Source organism: Arachis ipaensis, chromosome B05, assembly GCF_000816755.2.
Source record: "Arachis ipaensis cultivar K30076 chromosome B05, Araip1.1, whole genome shotgun sequence".
Taxonomy (NCBI): domain Eukaryota; kingdom Viridiplantae; phylum Streptophyta; class Magnoliopsida; order Fabales; family Fabaceae; genus Arachis; species Arachis ipaensis.
Window position 1 is genome coordinate 13849062 of NC_029789.2, and position 15459 is coordinate 13864520.

The 15459-nt window shown below is 35.4% G+C and overlaps 2 protein-coding genes across 11 annotated transcripts; one reads left to right on the forward strand and one right to left on the reverse strand.

Moving 5' to 3' along the window:
• On the reverse strand, window positions 845–8656 carry LOC107643009 (probable protein cornichon homolog 2). Of its 9 annotated transcripts, XR_002362423.1 has the most exons (7): window positions 8293–8656; window positions 6715–8209; window positions 6463–6644; window positions 6257–6379; window positions 6097–6166; window positions 1547–1942; window positions 954–1460 (listed from the first exon to the last, which is right to left on the reverse strand). XR_002362423.1 is itself a non-coding variant. In XM_021123098.1 (6 exons), the coding sequence occupies exons 2-5, from the start codon at window positions 6784–6786 to the stop codon at window positions 6142–6144; spliced, it is 402 nt and encodes a 133-aa protein (XP_020978757.1). In that variant the 5' UTR covers window positions 6787–8209; window positions 8293–8656; the 3' UTR covers window positions 4139–5352; window positions 6097–6141. The 9 variants fall into 9 exon arrangements, 8 of the variants coding, with proteins under 8 accessions (XP_020978756.1, XP_020978757.1, XP_020978758.1 ...); XM_021123098.1 differs by lacking the exons at window positions 954–1460; window positions 1547–1942 and adding an exon at window positions 4139–5352; XM_021123099.1 differs by lacking the exons at window positions 954–1460; window positions 1547–1942 and adding an exon at window positions 4139–5366.
• Window positions 3450–5340, forward strand: LOC107640203 (AT-hook motif nuclear-localized protein 1-like). 2 transcript variants are annotated; one of them, XM_016343750.2, is made up of 5 exons: window positions 3450–4096; window positions 4355–4425; window positions 4628–4732; window positions 4876–5037; window positions 5230–5340. In XM_016343750.2, the coding sequence occupies exons 1-5, from the start codon at window positions 4009–4011 to the stop codon at window positions 5293–5295; spliced, it is 492 nt and encodes a 163-aa protein (XP_016199236.1). In that variant the 5' UTR covers window positions 3450–4008; the 3' UTR covers window positions 5296–5340. The 2 variants fall into 2 exon arrangements, with proteins under 2 accessions (XP_016199236.1, XP_020978761.1); XM_021123102.1 differs by having other exon boundaries at window positions 5130–5276.

Sequence of the window (15459 nt, forward strand, 5' to 3'; positions counted from 1 at the left end):
CGGCTCATTTCTAAAAAATTTTAATATACAACATTATTTTAGCTCGGTCGAACACCCACAAACCAATGGGCAGGCCGAAGCTGCTAACCGAGTTATACTGCAGGCAATAAAGAAAAAGCTCGATAATGTGAAAGGAGAATGGGCGGAGCTAATCCCAGAAGTGTTGTGGAGTTACAACACCACAATACAAACCATCACGGGCGAAACACCCTTCAAGCTAGTCTATGGGTCAGAGGCATTAATCCCTGTAGAGGTCAGAGTTCCCATATTAAGAACCAAACTATACGATGAACAACATAACATAAGCACAAGAAATGCCGAGCTTGATCTGACAGAAGAGGACAGGGAAATCGCCGCCATTAAACAGAGAGCCCAGAAACAACTGGCAGAAAGAAAGCACAATAAGAGAGTGGTGCCGAGGACATTCGAGGAGGGCGACTTAGTCCTCAGACGAACAGAAGAAGCCAGACGACCTCCTTCACATGGAAAGCTCGCCGCAAACTGGGAAGGCCCATTCCGGATCACAAAAGTACTCGGGATGGGGGCTTACCAACTGCAAACACTACAGGGCAACTCAATATCTGGGAACTGGAATATCTCTTCTCTGAAATTGTACAGGTCATGAACTGTAAAGTACGCGGATGAAGGTACTCTTTTTCCCCCTTAGAGGTTTTTTTTCCCAAGTCAGGGTTTTACTTAAGGAGGGTTTTAATGAGGCCAGACGCCCAAAATATCAAAATCAAGTTAATACCGATCAATGAGCAATCTGATCTTTTATCCTATCTATTTCTAACTGCCTATTATCTTTATCCTACTTTTACATAAATAAACATCAAAACCAAAATGCCACAATTATATGCATTATCAAAATATCAAACTGTCAAACTGATCCAACCTTGGTCAGCACAAACAAAGTATCTCAAATCCAAAACAACAAACAAAAGTCATACTACATAAATCAAACAAACCAAAAGATACACAAACAAAACAAACTAAGGGAGCGGGACATTTTCATCATGATCCTCCACCGTCCCATCCACAACAAGCTTCCCATCAACAACTTTTTTCGTCACATCCAGCCGAGAACAATCGAACTCAGGAGCTAACACATTGAATTAGCTCACGGCTCGGTCAAAACCTGAGGCAAACATTTCCATACCCAACTCTTCCAACTCATGAACTCGAGAAGTCAGCTGACCTTTAGCCAGGTCACTATCCTTAATGTCGGACTGCAAAAGTCGAATCTGGTCTGTAAGATGATTAACCTCGTCCTCAGATGACTTCAACTTCGTCGTTGCATCCACAATCGCCTCGTCTTTCTCCTTCAAAGCCTTCTCCATCACAGTATCTTTATCCTTCAACAACTTATCCAACTCGGCAACTCTTCCCATACTAGCCTGCTGCTCAGCTATGATCAATTCAGTAGTGCAGCCAATGCACATCAAACGAGAGGCAACAATCTATCAATGGCAACATGGAAGCATATGAACAAAGGCGGTAAAAAAGAGGGGAAAAAGAAATCGAGTAAACAAAGACAAAAACTAACCTGAATGAACTTTCCCATACCCTCCATTCCAATACGGCGAGTCATGAGCATATCGCCAGGGTACTGAGAAACCCTATTGGAGAGCTTGGCTATGGGGAACTGGTCACTCCACAGAGAATGAGTGCTCGTCCCAGGTATGAATCCATGAAGCCGCCTTTTTCCGATCAAATACAGACTTAGCACCACCCGCAACATCCTTATCACATTCAGAAATAACCTCCAGAGATTGATTCATTTCATCCCTTTTCCTCTTATGTGATGACATGGGCTGAGCAGTGGATTGAGCCACCTCACCACCACCATCCTTGGGAACCCCAGAAACCGCAGCATCCTTTTCCTTTTTCTTCTTCAAAAAAGATTGAAATCGGGAGGGATCAAGAAGAGGAGCTCGCCCACCTGCACAAAGGAGAACAGTCAGATAAACGAAACAAGTAAACAACAGCAGTACATCAACCATCGTTACATATGTAAGCTTTCAAACCCTCATTATCACCCGCATCATGCAGGCGAAGGAGTTCGGGAATTGATAAACACACCCCATCAGCAAAACATTCTATCAGAAACTCTAGCAAGCACTCCTCCTCCTCACTTCACTCAGTAGCCTCTAAGATTTGACATGGCTCCGAACACCAGTACAATGGAAACATTTCTATGAGCTCGTCATCCAGATAAAAAGGATACTCGGCCTCCAACGACCGGACCTTAACAAACAAAGATTTAAAAATTTTGAAAGAAGATTTATAAAGCAAGAAGAGGGAACGGCCGGGAAAACTACTCAGACATATCCACAACCCCTTCCTAACCCCTTTAGATTGAAACAGCGAAAAGAATAAAGAAAGGGAGCAAGGAAAAGATAATAACTCCATTAAGCACTGAAAAGCGCGAAGAAATGCCCAAGAATTTGGATGTAGTTGAGAGGGCGCACAGTTTAGTTGGGTCAACAAGTCACACTCGAAAGCAGAGAAAGGTAACTTAACACCTAATTCCGTGAAACAGGGAGCATACATGTAAAAATATTCCCAATCCCCCCTTCTTTCAAAAACCCTATCATCAGTCAAACAGGAAAACAACTGAACGCCCACACCAGAACCCTCTCTCACAACTTTCAAACCCTCTAGTTCATGTATGGATGCAAAATCAACATACGAAGAAGAACGAATTTTCACATCATCATGAACCCAATGATATGGGTTATCTTTCTTCTCCTCAACAGCCATCTTTTTTTTCTTTCTCTTTCGTCATAACAAAAGCAAAAAACAGTAAATGTGAAAGAAAAAACTAACCTCTAGAAGTCATAGTCGAAGATTAAAACCAAAAGAAGATGAGGCAGCAAACCATCAGTTCCAAAACCAAAAACCAAATGATATTACCAAGCCCACTAACTTAGTGAGTAAACCAAGTGACAACCGTTAAATGCCTCGAAAAACCAAAGGGATGCATTAATCGCGACACGCCAAACAAGACAGGAAACCCTTGACTTCCCTTGACTCCCAAGACCCATAACAGGCCCAACGGCCAAACAACCAACCTAAACAAAAAACCAAAGAAAAAACCCAGCTAATCAAAGCTTGCCTGTCACCCAAAACATGGAGACAAACAAGCTTGGGGGCTATGACGTGTACCCCTAAGAACTCGGCAACTATCCTTTCATCCTAACCGACCAAATATTTCGGAACTCATATCAAAACCTAAAACGGAACTCAAACACAAATTACATACGTGACTAATATCATCTCCAGTCCGTTACTAACAACGGCACTCACCTTAGATATCGGAATAAACGCAAGGAAGAACGATCCCCCCACTCATCTATAAAACAAGCCAAGCAACCCTTAAAATACAGGTCACAAAACTCACTCTAATTCATTACTTTCATCTCTTATAGTTCACATACTTACTTGAGCGTCGGAATACTTTTTGCAGGTGCTCCCGCCGCCGTGTTTCATCGTGCCGAGGTTATTCCTGAAGGCTACCTTCCAGACGACGTATAGCTCCACCAATAGATTAGCAGCCTCGCTGGGAGAGATATACCTCGGCTAGACCTGAACGGAACAGGTACAATGAAGAAAACCTCTTGCTCTTGGCCTTTTATATTTGTGTTTTTGAATTTGGCTTTCACTGTTAACTGTGTAAACTGTAAAGTGTGAGTGACACTAAAAGTATTTGTTGGGTACTGATGACAAAAAAGCATGCTTGTTTCTTGTTTGTTAAGTATAGGTACTAGGTACTAGATTGTGAGATTGTGTGCGGGTGCGTGTTATGTTGGAACCCCATTTCCTTGTATCGTAAGTCGTAACCAATGAATTTGCGGGACCTGTGATGCGCCTCAATTAGCCTTGTGCCAGTATTCATCTGAAAAGTAACTGAGCTAGTATGAAACCGTGGATTCTCTGTCATTTGTTATAGTAGCTCTTTTCTTTGGTAGTTCGAACCACCCAAATCATGAGAGTTTCTAGTTCTGAATGGGAGATAGGATCTTGTTATGCTACTTCTTCCTGCTAAAATATAATCTGCTACTGTCTTCCACATGCTCTCTGGTCTGTTATGGGGGTAAGAAAATTAAAGCTCAACTAAAATTGAATTGTAATAGTGTTAAGCTTCGTATGTTGGTGGTACTTGCATTAATATAAGTCATAAATATAAATGATTTTGCTTCAACCTATTTCCATTGCACTTCAGGTCTAGATAGTAAATACACATTCTTTTTATGGTACCCGGCCTTGTGAATTTAAATTACATTTTCATAAGGAGCATCTTCATGTCTGAAATGATTAATTAAGTTTTGAAACTTCTGACCTTTGTTTTTAGGCGAGTGGGTTGGATGCTCGTCAATCGGTGCTAATTTTACCCCCCATATCATCACTGCTAATTCCGGGGAGGTGAGTATCAACTATACTCATTGACCATGCTGAGCTTCTATGATGCAATCAATAATGCATTTTTATATTTCCATACTCGTCTTCATAACTTCCTATCTTGGCAGTGTCATAATTATATTATTTATCTTGGTGTTAAAACTGGAAAACGGAAAGCATGTATGCACTGTTGACAAATAGTGGTTTTCTTATTGATTCTGATTAGGATGTTACCATGAAGATAATATCGTTTTCTCAGCAAGGACCACGAGCTATATGTATTGTGACACTTCGTCAACCTGATTCTTCCGGAGGTACACTGACATACGAGGTGAGTATTTATGCAACCTGGATCACCAGTGCAATGAAAAAGTATTGATTCATTTGCACCTTCTTACTCATTGGCTGTTTCTGCTATGTTTTTTACCTTCGAATCATGAAAAGATGGTTCTGTATTATTGTGTTGTTAAACAGGGACGGTTTCAAATTCTGTCTTTGAGCGGATTATTCATGCCAAATGATAATGGTGGAACACGGAGCAGATCCGGTGGCATGAGTATTTCCTTAGCAAGTCCGGATGGACGTGTTGTAGGCGGCGGAGTAGTTGGTCTATTGGTTGCTGCAAGTCCTGAGCAGGTAGCTACTATGCACTCCCATTAGCAGTTAGTTAGTTAGTTAGTTGCGAGTGCGGAGTAGTTGGTCTATTGGTTGCTGCAAGTCCTGAGCAGGTAGCTACTATGCACTCCCATTAGCAGTTAGTTAGTTAGTTAGTTGCGAGTGCAGGGCAATGACAATGTTCATCAATTCATTGATATACATCCTCCCCAGGTTGTGGTAGGCAGTTTTCTCGCAGGCAAGCAAACAGCAATCAAACCCCAAAAAGCAGAAATTTGAGGTAATATCAACAGCCATGCCACCCGCTGCTCATGCTAATCTCTGAACTTGCTCTTCCTGGAGTAACCCAACTGATATCAATGTGTCATTTCCTGGGGGCTAGTTTCATCAAATCAATTCAAATCTGCATTTGCTAGAGCTCATTGTAATGGGATTACTAATTTCCCTAGTTTCATGCTTATTTAATATCCATAGAGTTTGTCCCTCTTAGTTCTTAGCATGCCGGGTTATTGTTCATGTAGAATTGAGGTGTAGCTAAGCTAGTTAGGAATGCTTCTGATCCCTAAGGAGCACGTTTGGACTTTGGATAGTAATGGTTATTCCCTAAATTATCAAAATGATAAAATGAATTTAAAATTTTCTCTATATGGAAATTATACAAGTAATTTAAGACTCTCCATCGTCTTTCATTTCGAAATCCTTCCTGATTATTCCTTTCTATTACCACAATTACTAATTGACTTACATTTTTTTGTCCCATTGATTTGAACATATTGATGTTATTTCTGTCATCATGTCATGCAATTAAATAGCAATAGTCGATCCTATGATTCGTCAGCCTCATACATTTTAATTAATTTAACTTTGCGAAGAAGACAGAAAGAAAAACCAAGATACATTTGCTATGCTAGTCCTACGAGATATTATTAACACTTTCCCATATCATGCAACTAATTAATGGAGTAAATCCAATGTGATCAAATGAGTATGAAAGGTATGCAGCATTTTCATACTGATTTTCCTTATAACTATATCTTATTTTCATGAATTGAACTCATATACATACATATATACACATACCCATCGTCCGGAGCATGGATTTCAAGAAACAAACAAGTGTATCGTTCAATCGAGTGAGTTGTAGATCATCCTGCATCAAAGGGAACGTTGAATTAAGAATATACATTTTTATTGTAATACAAAAAAGAGAGGCATTGTTTGAGATAATAAGTAAGTATACCAAAATAGAGAGAGGAAAAGGGAGAAAACAAGATAGATGAGTTTGAGGAGGCGGTGCTTCTTTTCCCAGGACAGATTGTTGAATATCTCTGTAACATCAACTAAATGCTTTCTTTGCCTATATCTGATATATATCATTTCCAACACATTAAATAAAAAGAAAAGAAGGTGCCAAGTCACGTGAAAGTAAAGTAAGTAGGTACTGACAAATGGAGATTGAAGCAGAGGTAAGGAAGAGACAGAAGTGTCAATATCCAATGGGAGTTAACAAGGTAGAAAGAGGTAAGGAGAGCCTGAATAATGAACTCGGGTAAGACCACCATGTTGATTCGAGAAGAGGAGTCATAGGCATTTATGTAATCGAATTCCAGGTCTGCCAGGCACATTAGCTGCAACACAAATATGAATATGAACCATAAGCGAGGGAGATTGAATTCATAGATAGAGATGGAGATGGACCTGGTAAATGAGGAGGGCCAGTAAGGAAAAGAGGAGCAAGAAGGAGATGAGCCACGCTAATATGTCCCCCATCTCTCTTCTCTCTCCTGTTTCTCCTTAATTTTCAGATTCATTCAGCCTCTAACCTCAGCTCTCTCTTTGTCTCTGTCACCAATCTCAGATATCTACGCCACACCCCACAAACACACCGCCCATCAAACAACATACACAAAACACTCCTACTATTGTTTCTTTTTGGTCAACCTATCTTATTTCAAACTAATACACTACTATCATAACTGCCTTCAAAAATATGTTGCAATTTTATTTTTGGCCTTAAGTGGATAAATATTAAGATCAAAGGCCACACTTTGACCCAAGTGCTATTCTAGGTAAGATAATAATTAATTGCTTCTAAAATAAATCACTTTTATACAAGCGGAGATCATCACAAGCTTTAATTATATGGTTAATCTCTATGTTAATGTCAAATAATGTAGTCACGGCCAAAGTATTATTATATTGTCGTGTACCATTTTCCTAGCCCCTCTCAGTCCCAAAAATTGTTATACATACATGAACCGCATTGAAAAGCGTTTAGTTGAGTAATTACTAATTAGAGAAGGAGGAATGCTAGAAACTCAAAGAATTTATTAATTTTGGCCGATCAATAATATTTAAAAGTGTTAAAGTGTAAATGAAAAATATATTGTTGGATTATTAGACTAAAAGTATTGAATTGATAATGCAGGATCGTTGGCAAAAAAATAATAAATTTTTTTATTTTTTTATTTTTTATTTGAGAAATTAACGATATTAACGATATGATGTATGTATAAAAATCTTAAAAATAAAAAAGAATAGAATGGTTGAAGGAACGAAGAATAAGACAAGACAACAGGACAAAAAAATAAATCAATCATGGCCAGATGTTACATTCGGTGGTGATGAGAGTATGAGATTCAAAGCTTGCAAGAAATATTTTGACTCTGCTAGTGCATGTGGACGAAAATACTAATAGACACATATACTCTCAAATAAATTACTCCTATATTGTATTTTAAATTCTGTAAGACAGGAGCAATGCACATATATACAACAAAGCCATTCAATGTTGCACTACTAGATAGTACTTATTACCTGATGTATTCAGACATACCTCCACGCACGTATCCAAAACTTGACCAAACTCACAAAGATAATTTAAAATAAGGGAAGCACAGAAAAGTGCACTCTCTCTAGAAGTTTGTCCATAGTTTCATGACGACATGCCAACATTGCAATATGATTACATTAGTATACACAATGATCGTAAAAAAGGAATGCAACAATGTGCTAGTTCAAAGGGAAATTAAATATGCAATAATTAAAATAAACTGTTGGGAAATGCATGCAAGAATGAATCAACGAATGAATGGGCGTCCGTTAATTAGCCAGAATTAAAAGGTAGGAGGTCTCGAACAGAGAAAGAAATTTCTTGAACCGAGGTTTTTCAACTTGTCATTTGGATTCAAACCTGCACCAGCCCAATAGTGAATGGTTGGGTGTATATATGTAGAGCATAGGATGATTGGATTGAAGGTGAATTAAATAACGTACTTTGGAGGGTGAAGGGAGAGTAGTGAAGGTCGTAGGAGTGAGGAGGAGTGTCCTTCAAGGGTGGTCTTCTCTTCTCGTAGGCATAAATGGACAAGACTGCCTTAATCAAATCGGCGACGGTGTCTTCGGGGCGCATCAGCACCTGAATTGCTCCCAAGCTATTCTCCACGGTCACCTTTAGTAGCATTTTCGTTGGCCCAACACCACACTCACTCTTCTTTAGGCTCCCACCAGGACTTGACACCGATCCACCCATTTCGAGATCGAGAGAGAGAGAGAGAGAGAGAGAGATTTTAGTTGATTGCACGTAATGAGAGTTAGGAGTGTGTGTCTGTTGTTGAAGTGAACGTGAGAATGATGTGACTTTTGTGTTATATGGGAGAAGGGACTAGGAAGAAGCACGAAACTTCTTGGAAGGTGCCTCGGTTTTTAACTTTTGTTGTGAATATGTGGAGGCAGCCTCGATCACGTTGCTGATTGCCCACATCAGAATCACTATCACATGACATATGCTACTCACTCTAGTGGGAAGAAATTCAGGTGGGCAATTAATTTAATGAAAAGTTGATAGTTAAAAATAATTTAATAATTTAATAAATTTATCTAAATTATTATTTAATAACTTTTAATTATTAATTTTATATAAAAAAATTGGTATTAAAACGGGGTTTAAGTTTGAAAGAAAAAATCTAAATACAAACTAGTTGGGATAAAGTAAATTTTTGTTCATCATCAACTAAGATGCTAACTATATCTTTAGGAGGATTATTCTAAACAATTTCGCTATGTAATCAATAAGGATTCTACCAATTCTTGCCAACTCTTATTTATGGCTGTGTTTAATAGAAGTGTCTTTGTGGATGTGTCTAATAGAAGTGTCTTTTTTATGGCTGTGTCTAATGAAAGTGTCTTTGTGAATGTCTCTCCTGAATGTATCTCCTTATACATGTGTTTTCTAGTGAAGGTGTCTTTGATCAGATTGAGAAGGTAGAAACGAAATAGAGGGAGCACACTGCGGTGGACGGCGGCGATGCAGTTCGCGAGGGGGAAGGTGCCGCGATGGTCCTGTGGAGGAGAAAATTGCGCATGCAAAGCGCGCATTGCGGCGACGGGGATTGGTTGCGGAGGGCACCGACACTGCCCAGAGGATCGTCGGGGTGGAGGCTGTGGCAGGGGCGCAGATGCGAACCACTGCACGCATTCCGAGCAGTGCAACTAACGGCGCGACGCAGCAGCGGTAGCAACACAGGGATGGGGTTCTGCATGGCGATGAAGACGACGGTGGTGAAGGCTCCATGGTGTGACGATGAAGACGACAATGGCGGAGGGGATGCGACGCGGCGATCGCGGAGGCGTAATGCGGGCAACGGCTTCGTGAAGAGCATGCTCAGCACGTCGTGCAGGGGCAGCAACGGTGGAGGCAAAGGATGTAACGCCGACTGATGCCGAAGTGAGGGAGAACGCAGGGACGAGTGACGACGACACAGTTAGGAGTTGTTGCGGAAGAGGGTTAGGTGACACCTTCCTGAATTCACGTCGCAACTCTCTTCGGTGCGGCTACAAATCCTTATAATTCAAAATTTTTGTTAATTTAGGTCAATTCAATGCTAATTGTAATTAAAATATAATAATTAATTATTGTTGGCAATAACCATTTATTTTATAGGTGAGACCAAGAATAAATATGAGAGAGAAACTATTCAAAGTAAAAGATCACACTTTATCCTTTAAAGTACAAATTTAAAATTTAGAGGTTCCAAATTAATAAAAGATAATTCTTAATTCCTAGTCCTCTAATTATTAATGTCTTTAATTAAAGCATTTAATGATTGCTCAGATTTTTAAGGTTGTTCAGAAGATAGATAATAGCATTAGAGTCACATTGTATTATAATTCTTTTCAAACTCATGGTCCATGCTATCTTTAGACCTATATATACACCGCAAATCTTAGTTTTGAAGGTAGTACAGTTGCCAATACCATTTGAAAAGCCTCATATCCAATTTCCATTCTCATTTCTGATACCACATTCAACTTTTTTATTTTGTCGAGATCATCTGTGTTGAGTGCAACCCAATTGTGTGGGGAGGGTTTCATTTTATCTGTTGCTCAGTTCTCCTTTTGAAAAAGTTCTATTTCCTTCTCCTTTCAAAAGCTTCAGAAATTTCCTTCACCTTCTTTAGTATTTCATTGTGGCATTGAGGCGATCTAGAGTAACTTTGTTTATGTATCTCCTTGTTTCTCCAGTTCAAGATTTTCCAACATGTCGTGACGAAGACATCTAGCCAGTCCCTCCGATTGCTACCATTCATCTTTTCTCTAAAATTGAGTTCAATCCATTCATTGAAGCTAGCTCCAAAGAATGAATTGATCAATCTAGGGTTTATTAGTTGGACCCAGATTGGTGACACCTTGGGGAAGTTCCTCATAATGTGAAGCGCGTCTTCCTTCTGGTTATTGCACAGGGGGCATTCGCCGATGCCACCAAATATACGGCTTCTCCTCTCATTAGTGAAAACTCGCTTTTGCATTAGTTTTCACATAAATATCTGTCTTTTGTGGTCCCTTCCATTTTCACATAACATTCCAAATCGAGCAAAAAGGGGCTCCAGGATGCAATAGCTTTGTAGGTTGAAGATACAGAAAAATCACCATCGTCCATATGTCTCCAAGCCACTCTATCTTCTCCTCTATTTCGATTGGGTGCAGGTTGGGCCATTATTTCCATGATCATGATTTATGGTAAGAAACTCTATAATTTAAATTTGTCCCATTCTTCTCTTTCATTGGTCCATTCCCAAACATTGTTATCTAGGTCTAAGTCTTCTCTGGTTACAAAATTAATCAAGTTGTTTTCGCCTTCCACCTAAGCGTCCGTCCAAAATTTTGTAGTGAGCCGATCTCCAACAAAGGTAATGGAGTGCTTCTGGAAAGAGGGTCAGATTTTGATTAATTCCTTCCAAAAGTACTTTTACTTCTCTATAAGATCTTTTAAAAAAAGATAACTCGAAAAAAGATCTTTTTTTAAAAGCTCACCCAAACAACCCCTAAGTATTCTTTAAATTAGTCTTTTACAGTTTACTCAACTTTTTTATTACATTAATTAAAAAAAACTAAAACAAACATTCAAATAGATTTATTATTTTTTTAATTTAAATATCAATCTACAAAGAAGAATTAAAATTCAAAATTTTAAATTTAAATATTGTAAATACTTACACATTCCAAATAAAATGCTAAATATTTCAAACCGGATTTTCACTAATAAAATCTTTCCTCCGCAAAAATCCAGAGCTGCAGTGCCTTCTCCTCCTCATCTGTCACCACATTTGTCTTCTCCCATGTCCTGCACCTTTCCCGCGACGATCTCTTTCTTCGGTGATGCGCTCCTCCCCAGTGACGCGCACCCCCGCGCCACGCACCCCCGCGTGCTCCTCCATTGTTGCGCGCCTCCTCGTCCCTAGTCTCCTTCCCCANNNCCCTGTCTCTAGTATTTCTGCTTGCACAATTATGTATGATTTTAGAGTTTGTAATATGAATGTAATTTGGATGTGTTAATACCTAATTTCAAATGTGTTTGTGTTGTCTAATTAATTATGGATGTGTTTGTGTTTCGGAATATTTTCGTATAAGATTGTGTGATCAAATGATGAATTTTGGATTTTTTTTTTAAGGCATTATATTTGTTGTTTGTTATTTTAGATGTGTCTTGAGCACATTTACATTCTACATCAAATATCTAAATTTTACAACTCTGTTCATTTTGAGTTTGAAATACTAATGTAATTTAGATGTGCTAATATTTAATTTTAGATGTGTTCATATTGTTCATGTTAATATTGGATGTGTTCGTGTTTCTGGTATGTCACTTCTAATTTTTCAAAAATTAGATGAGACTATTCTTGTTCTTCAAAGTGTTCATTAGTTTAGAAATTTTGTTAGTGGGATTTGTGTTTGAAAGGAAAAAAGCTTGAGTGAGTTAAAGAATTTATTGTGTGAAAAAAAAAATCAATTATGTGAGTTTTAGTTGTCTGCAGAGGAATATTATGTAATTGAAAGATGCTTGAATTATGTTGTTTAATTAATTGTGGATATATTTGTGTTTTTGTACAATATTTGTATAAGATTTGTGTGATCAAACGATAAGTTTTGGATTTGTTTTAAATGTATTTTTTTTTTTGTTATTTTAGATGTGTCTTGAGTACATTTATAATTTTACATTAAATATCTAATTTTTACTACTCATATTGATTTCGAATTTAAAATATTAATATAATTTACATGTGTCAATATCTAATTTTAGATGTTTTTATATTGTTCATGTTAATATTAGATGTATTTGTATTTTTGGTGTGTCATTTTTAATTTTTCAAAAATTGGATGAGGGTATTCTTATTTTCGAAAGTATTCATTAGCCTAGAAATTTTGTTAGTGAGATTTGTGTTTGAAGAAAAAAAGCTTAAGTCAAAAAATTTATTGTGTGAAAACAATTAATTGTGTGAGCTTTAGTTGTCTGCAAAAAATATTATATAATTGAAAGATGCTTAAATATTGGAGTGAAAATTCAACCAAAAAAATTATTTGAGAGATTGTGATTTTTGAGTTCAGTTTTAATTTTTTTGTATAATGATATTTATTGTTTATTTTTTTCTTTGTTTCTGTCTCATGCAACTAAGTAAAATTATTTTTAATATATTATATGCTAAATTATATGTCATTTCTAATATGTCATTTCTAATAGCTATTTAAACATGCTGAATTATCAACCCTTCTTATCAACGGTCAATTATAACTATCATGTTATAAATAATAATGGTATAGATAACGGTAATATTTTTAGATAATGCTGAATTTTTATATATTCTTAATATAAAGTTTTGATTTATTTCATGAATAGTTTGGGGTGAATTCTCGGCAAATCTTGTAATGTTGGATGTGTATATTATAAATCAATATTTAATATATTCTAGATTTCTCATATGAATTTTGAATGTTATAATAAAATAATTAGCGTGCATTTTTATAATTTTAAATGTGTACNNNAATTTTATTTATATGATTTTTAGATGTGTACAAAATATATTTTGTGTGTGATTTTATTATTATAGATGTGTTATAGATTTATGTAATTAACTAATTTTAAAAATTAGTTAAAGTACCAAGCAATAAAAAAGTAAAAACAAAATTATAATGAATAAATACTAGTATTTAAGGGTTTTTTATTTAAATAAAATATTTGGGCTTCTATATTACTTAATTTCCCTAAATGGTTTTGAACGTGAATCCCCTAAACCATATAATATATAAATCGTCCTAGGGTTGTGTGTTTTAATGAATACAAAAAATCATTGAACCTTGGACGATTTATGCATGAATTGCATAGGTGAATAGGGCATAAATCGTCCCAGCTCACTGTGTGTTACGAATAACACGTAAATCGTCCTAGCCTAGGATGATTTATGCATTTTAACCTAAAACACTCTATCCTGGCACGATTTTCGTGCTTCTTCCTAACCCTCTACCCCTAGCACGATTTACGTACAAATCCCAAACCCATAAGCCCTAGGACGATTTTTATTTGTATTTAACAATAAGTTTTTTAATTTAAAAATTAATTTCTAATCAACATTTAACACTTGATTATTAATAAAAATTATATATTAATTTTATAAAAAATATAAAATAATATATACCATTTTTAAAAATTAATAATTTAATCTTTGATTTTTCATAAAAAATAATTAATTAATACAAATAATATTTTAAAAACTTAAATTTTGAAAACAAAATAAAATTATTTTAAATATTTTAAAATTTTAAAATAATTTTTTTAGTTACAAAAATTCTTATATTTTGTGACAAACAAATAATTTGTTACAAACACTATTGAATTTTGTGACAAATTAATTTTTTATTACAAAATATTTTGAACATTTACAACAACACACCGATTCGTTACAAAAGCCAAAATAATTTGTAACAAAAAAAATAAATTATTACAAAATATCAAAACGTTTTGTAAAATTCTTATATTTTGTGATAAACAAATAACTTGTTACAAACAATATTGAATTTTGTGACAAATTAATTTTTTATTACAAAATAATTGGAGTTTTTAAAACAAATGAATATTTTGTTACAAAATATTTTGAATATTTGCAACAACTTCATTTTTTGTTACAAAATATTATAAAATTTTGCAATAACACACTGATTCGTTATAAAAGCCAAAATAATTTGTAACAAAAAAATCAAATTATTATAAAATATCAAAACATTTTGTAACAAATTGTATTGTTGTTACAAAATATTATTATTATGTAACAATCACTAATTTTTGTTACAAAAATTAATTTTTTGTAACAATTTTAAATTTGTTAAAAAATTTTTGTTACAAATATTTCATTTTCTTATAGTATATATATAATCAAGCCCATAATGTGATTTACATAAATATTTGTGTAGTAGAATATTCTAGAACAAATAAATAAGTCAACACAATATAAATTTGATGAATAAATATATGAAAATTAACTTTAATTAATATTAGTTTATTTTTTATTGTAAATTAATTTTTTTTTATTTTTTTAAATTTAAAATTTAAAATAAAAATAAATTAAAAAAAAAATTGTAACTTAAAAAATTAACTTCTTAATTGAACTCAAATTTGATATAGTAGTAAATATGGTGTGATTGCATCAAAAAATGGTTGTCATATATTAAAGAAACACATGTCTTTTTACTCTAGATGAGTTAGAATTCGAATTACACATAAAAGTTTTCACATAAATCGTCTTAGGAGCTTGTGGGTTTGGGGTTTGCACGTAAATCGTGTTAGGGGGTAAAGGGTTAGGAAGAAACACGTAAATCGTGCCAGGGTAGAGTGTTTTAGGTTAAAATGCATAAATCATCCTACACTAGGACGATTTACGTGTTATTCGTAACACACAGTGGGTTGGGACGATTTATGCCTTATTCACCTATGCAATTCATGCATAAATCGTCCCAGGGTACAATGATTTATATATTCATTAAAACACACGACCCTAGGACGATTTATATATTATATGGTTTAAGGGATTTACGTTCAAGAAAACCATTTAGGGGAATCAGGTAATATAGAAATCCAAATATTTTATTTAAATAAAAAAAATCTAATTAATAATA

Excerpts from the sequence above, each read along its gene's own strand:
- LOC107643009 (XM_021123097.1), bottom strand. The coding sequence starts at position 1,741 with ATGTTGCGGGTGGTGCTAAGTCTGTATTTGATCGGAAAAAGGCGGCTT. Across the intron at positions 1,461-1,546 it reads GTATGGGAAAGTTCATTCAG|ATTGTTGCCTCTCGTTTGAT; the intron begins GTTAGTTTTTGT and ends TGCCATTGATAG.
- LOC107640203 (XM_016343750.2), top strand. The coding sequence starts at position 4,009 with ATGGGAGATAGGATCTTGTTATGCTACTTCTTCCTGCTAAAATATAAT. Across the intron at positions 4,097-4,354 it reads CTCTCTGGTCTGTTATGGGG|GCGAGTGGGTTGGATGCTCG; the intron begins GTAAGAAAATTA and ends CTTTGTTTTTAG. Across the intron at positions 4,733-4,875 it reads GAGGTACACTGACATACGAG|GGACGGTTTCAAATTCTGTC; the intron begins GTGAGTATTTAT and ends GTTGTTAAACAG.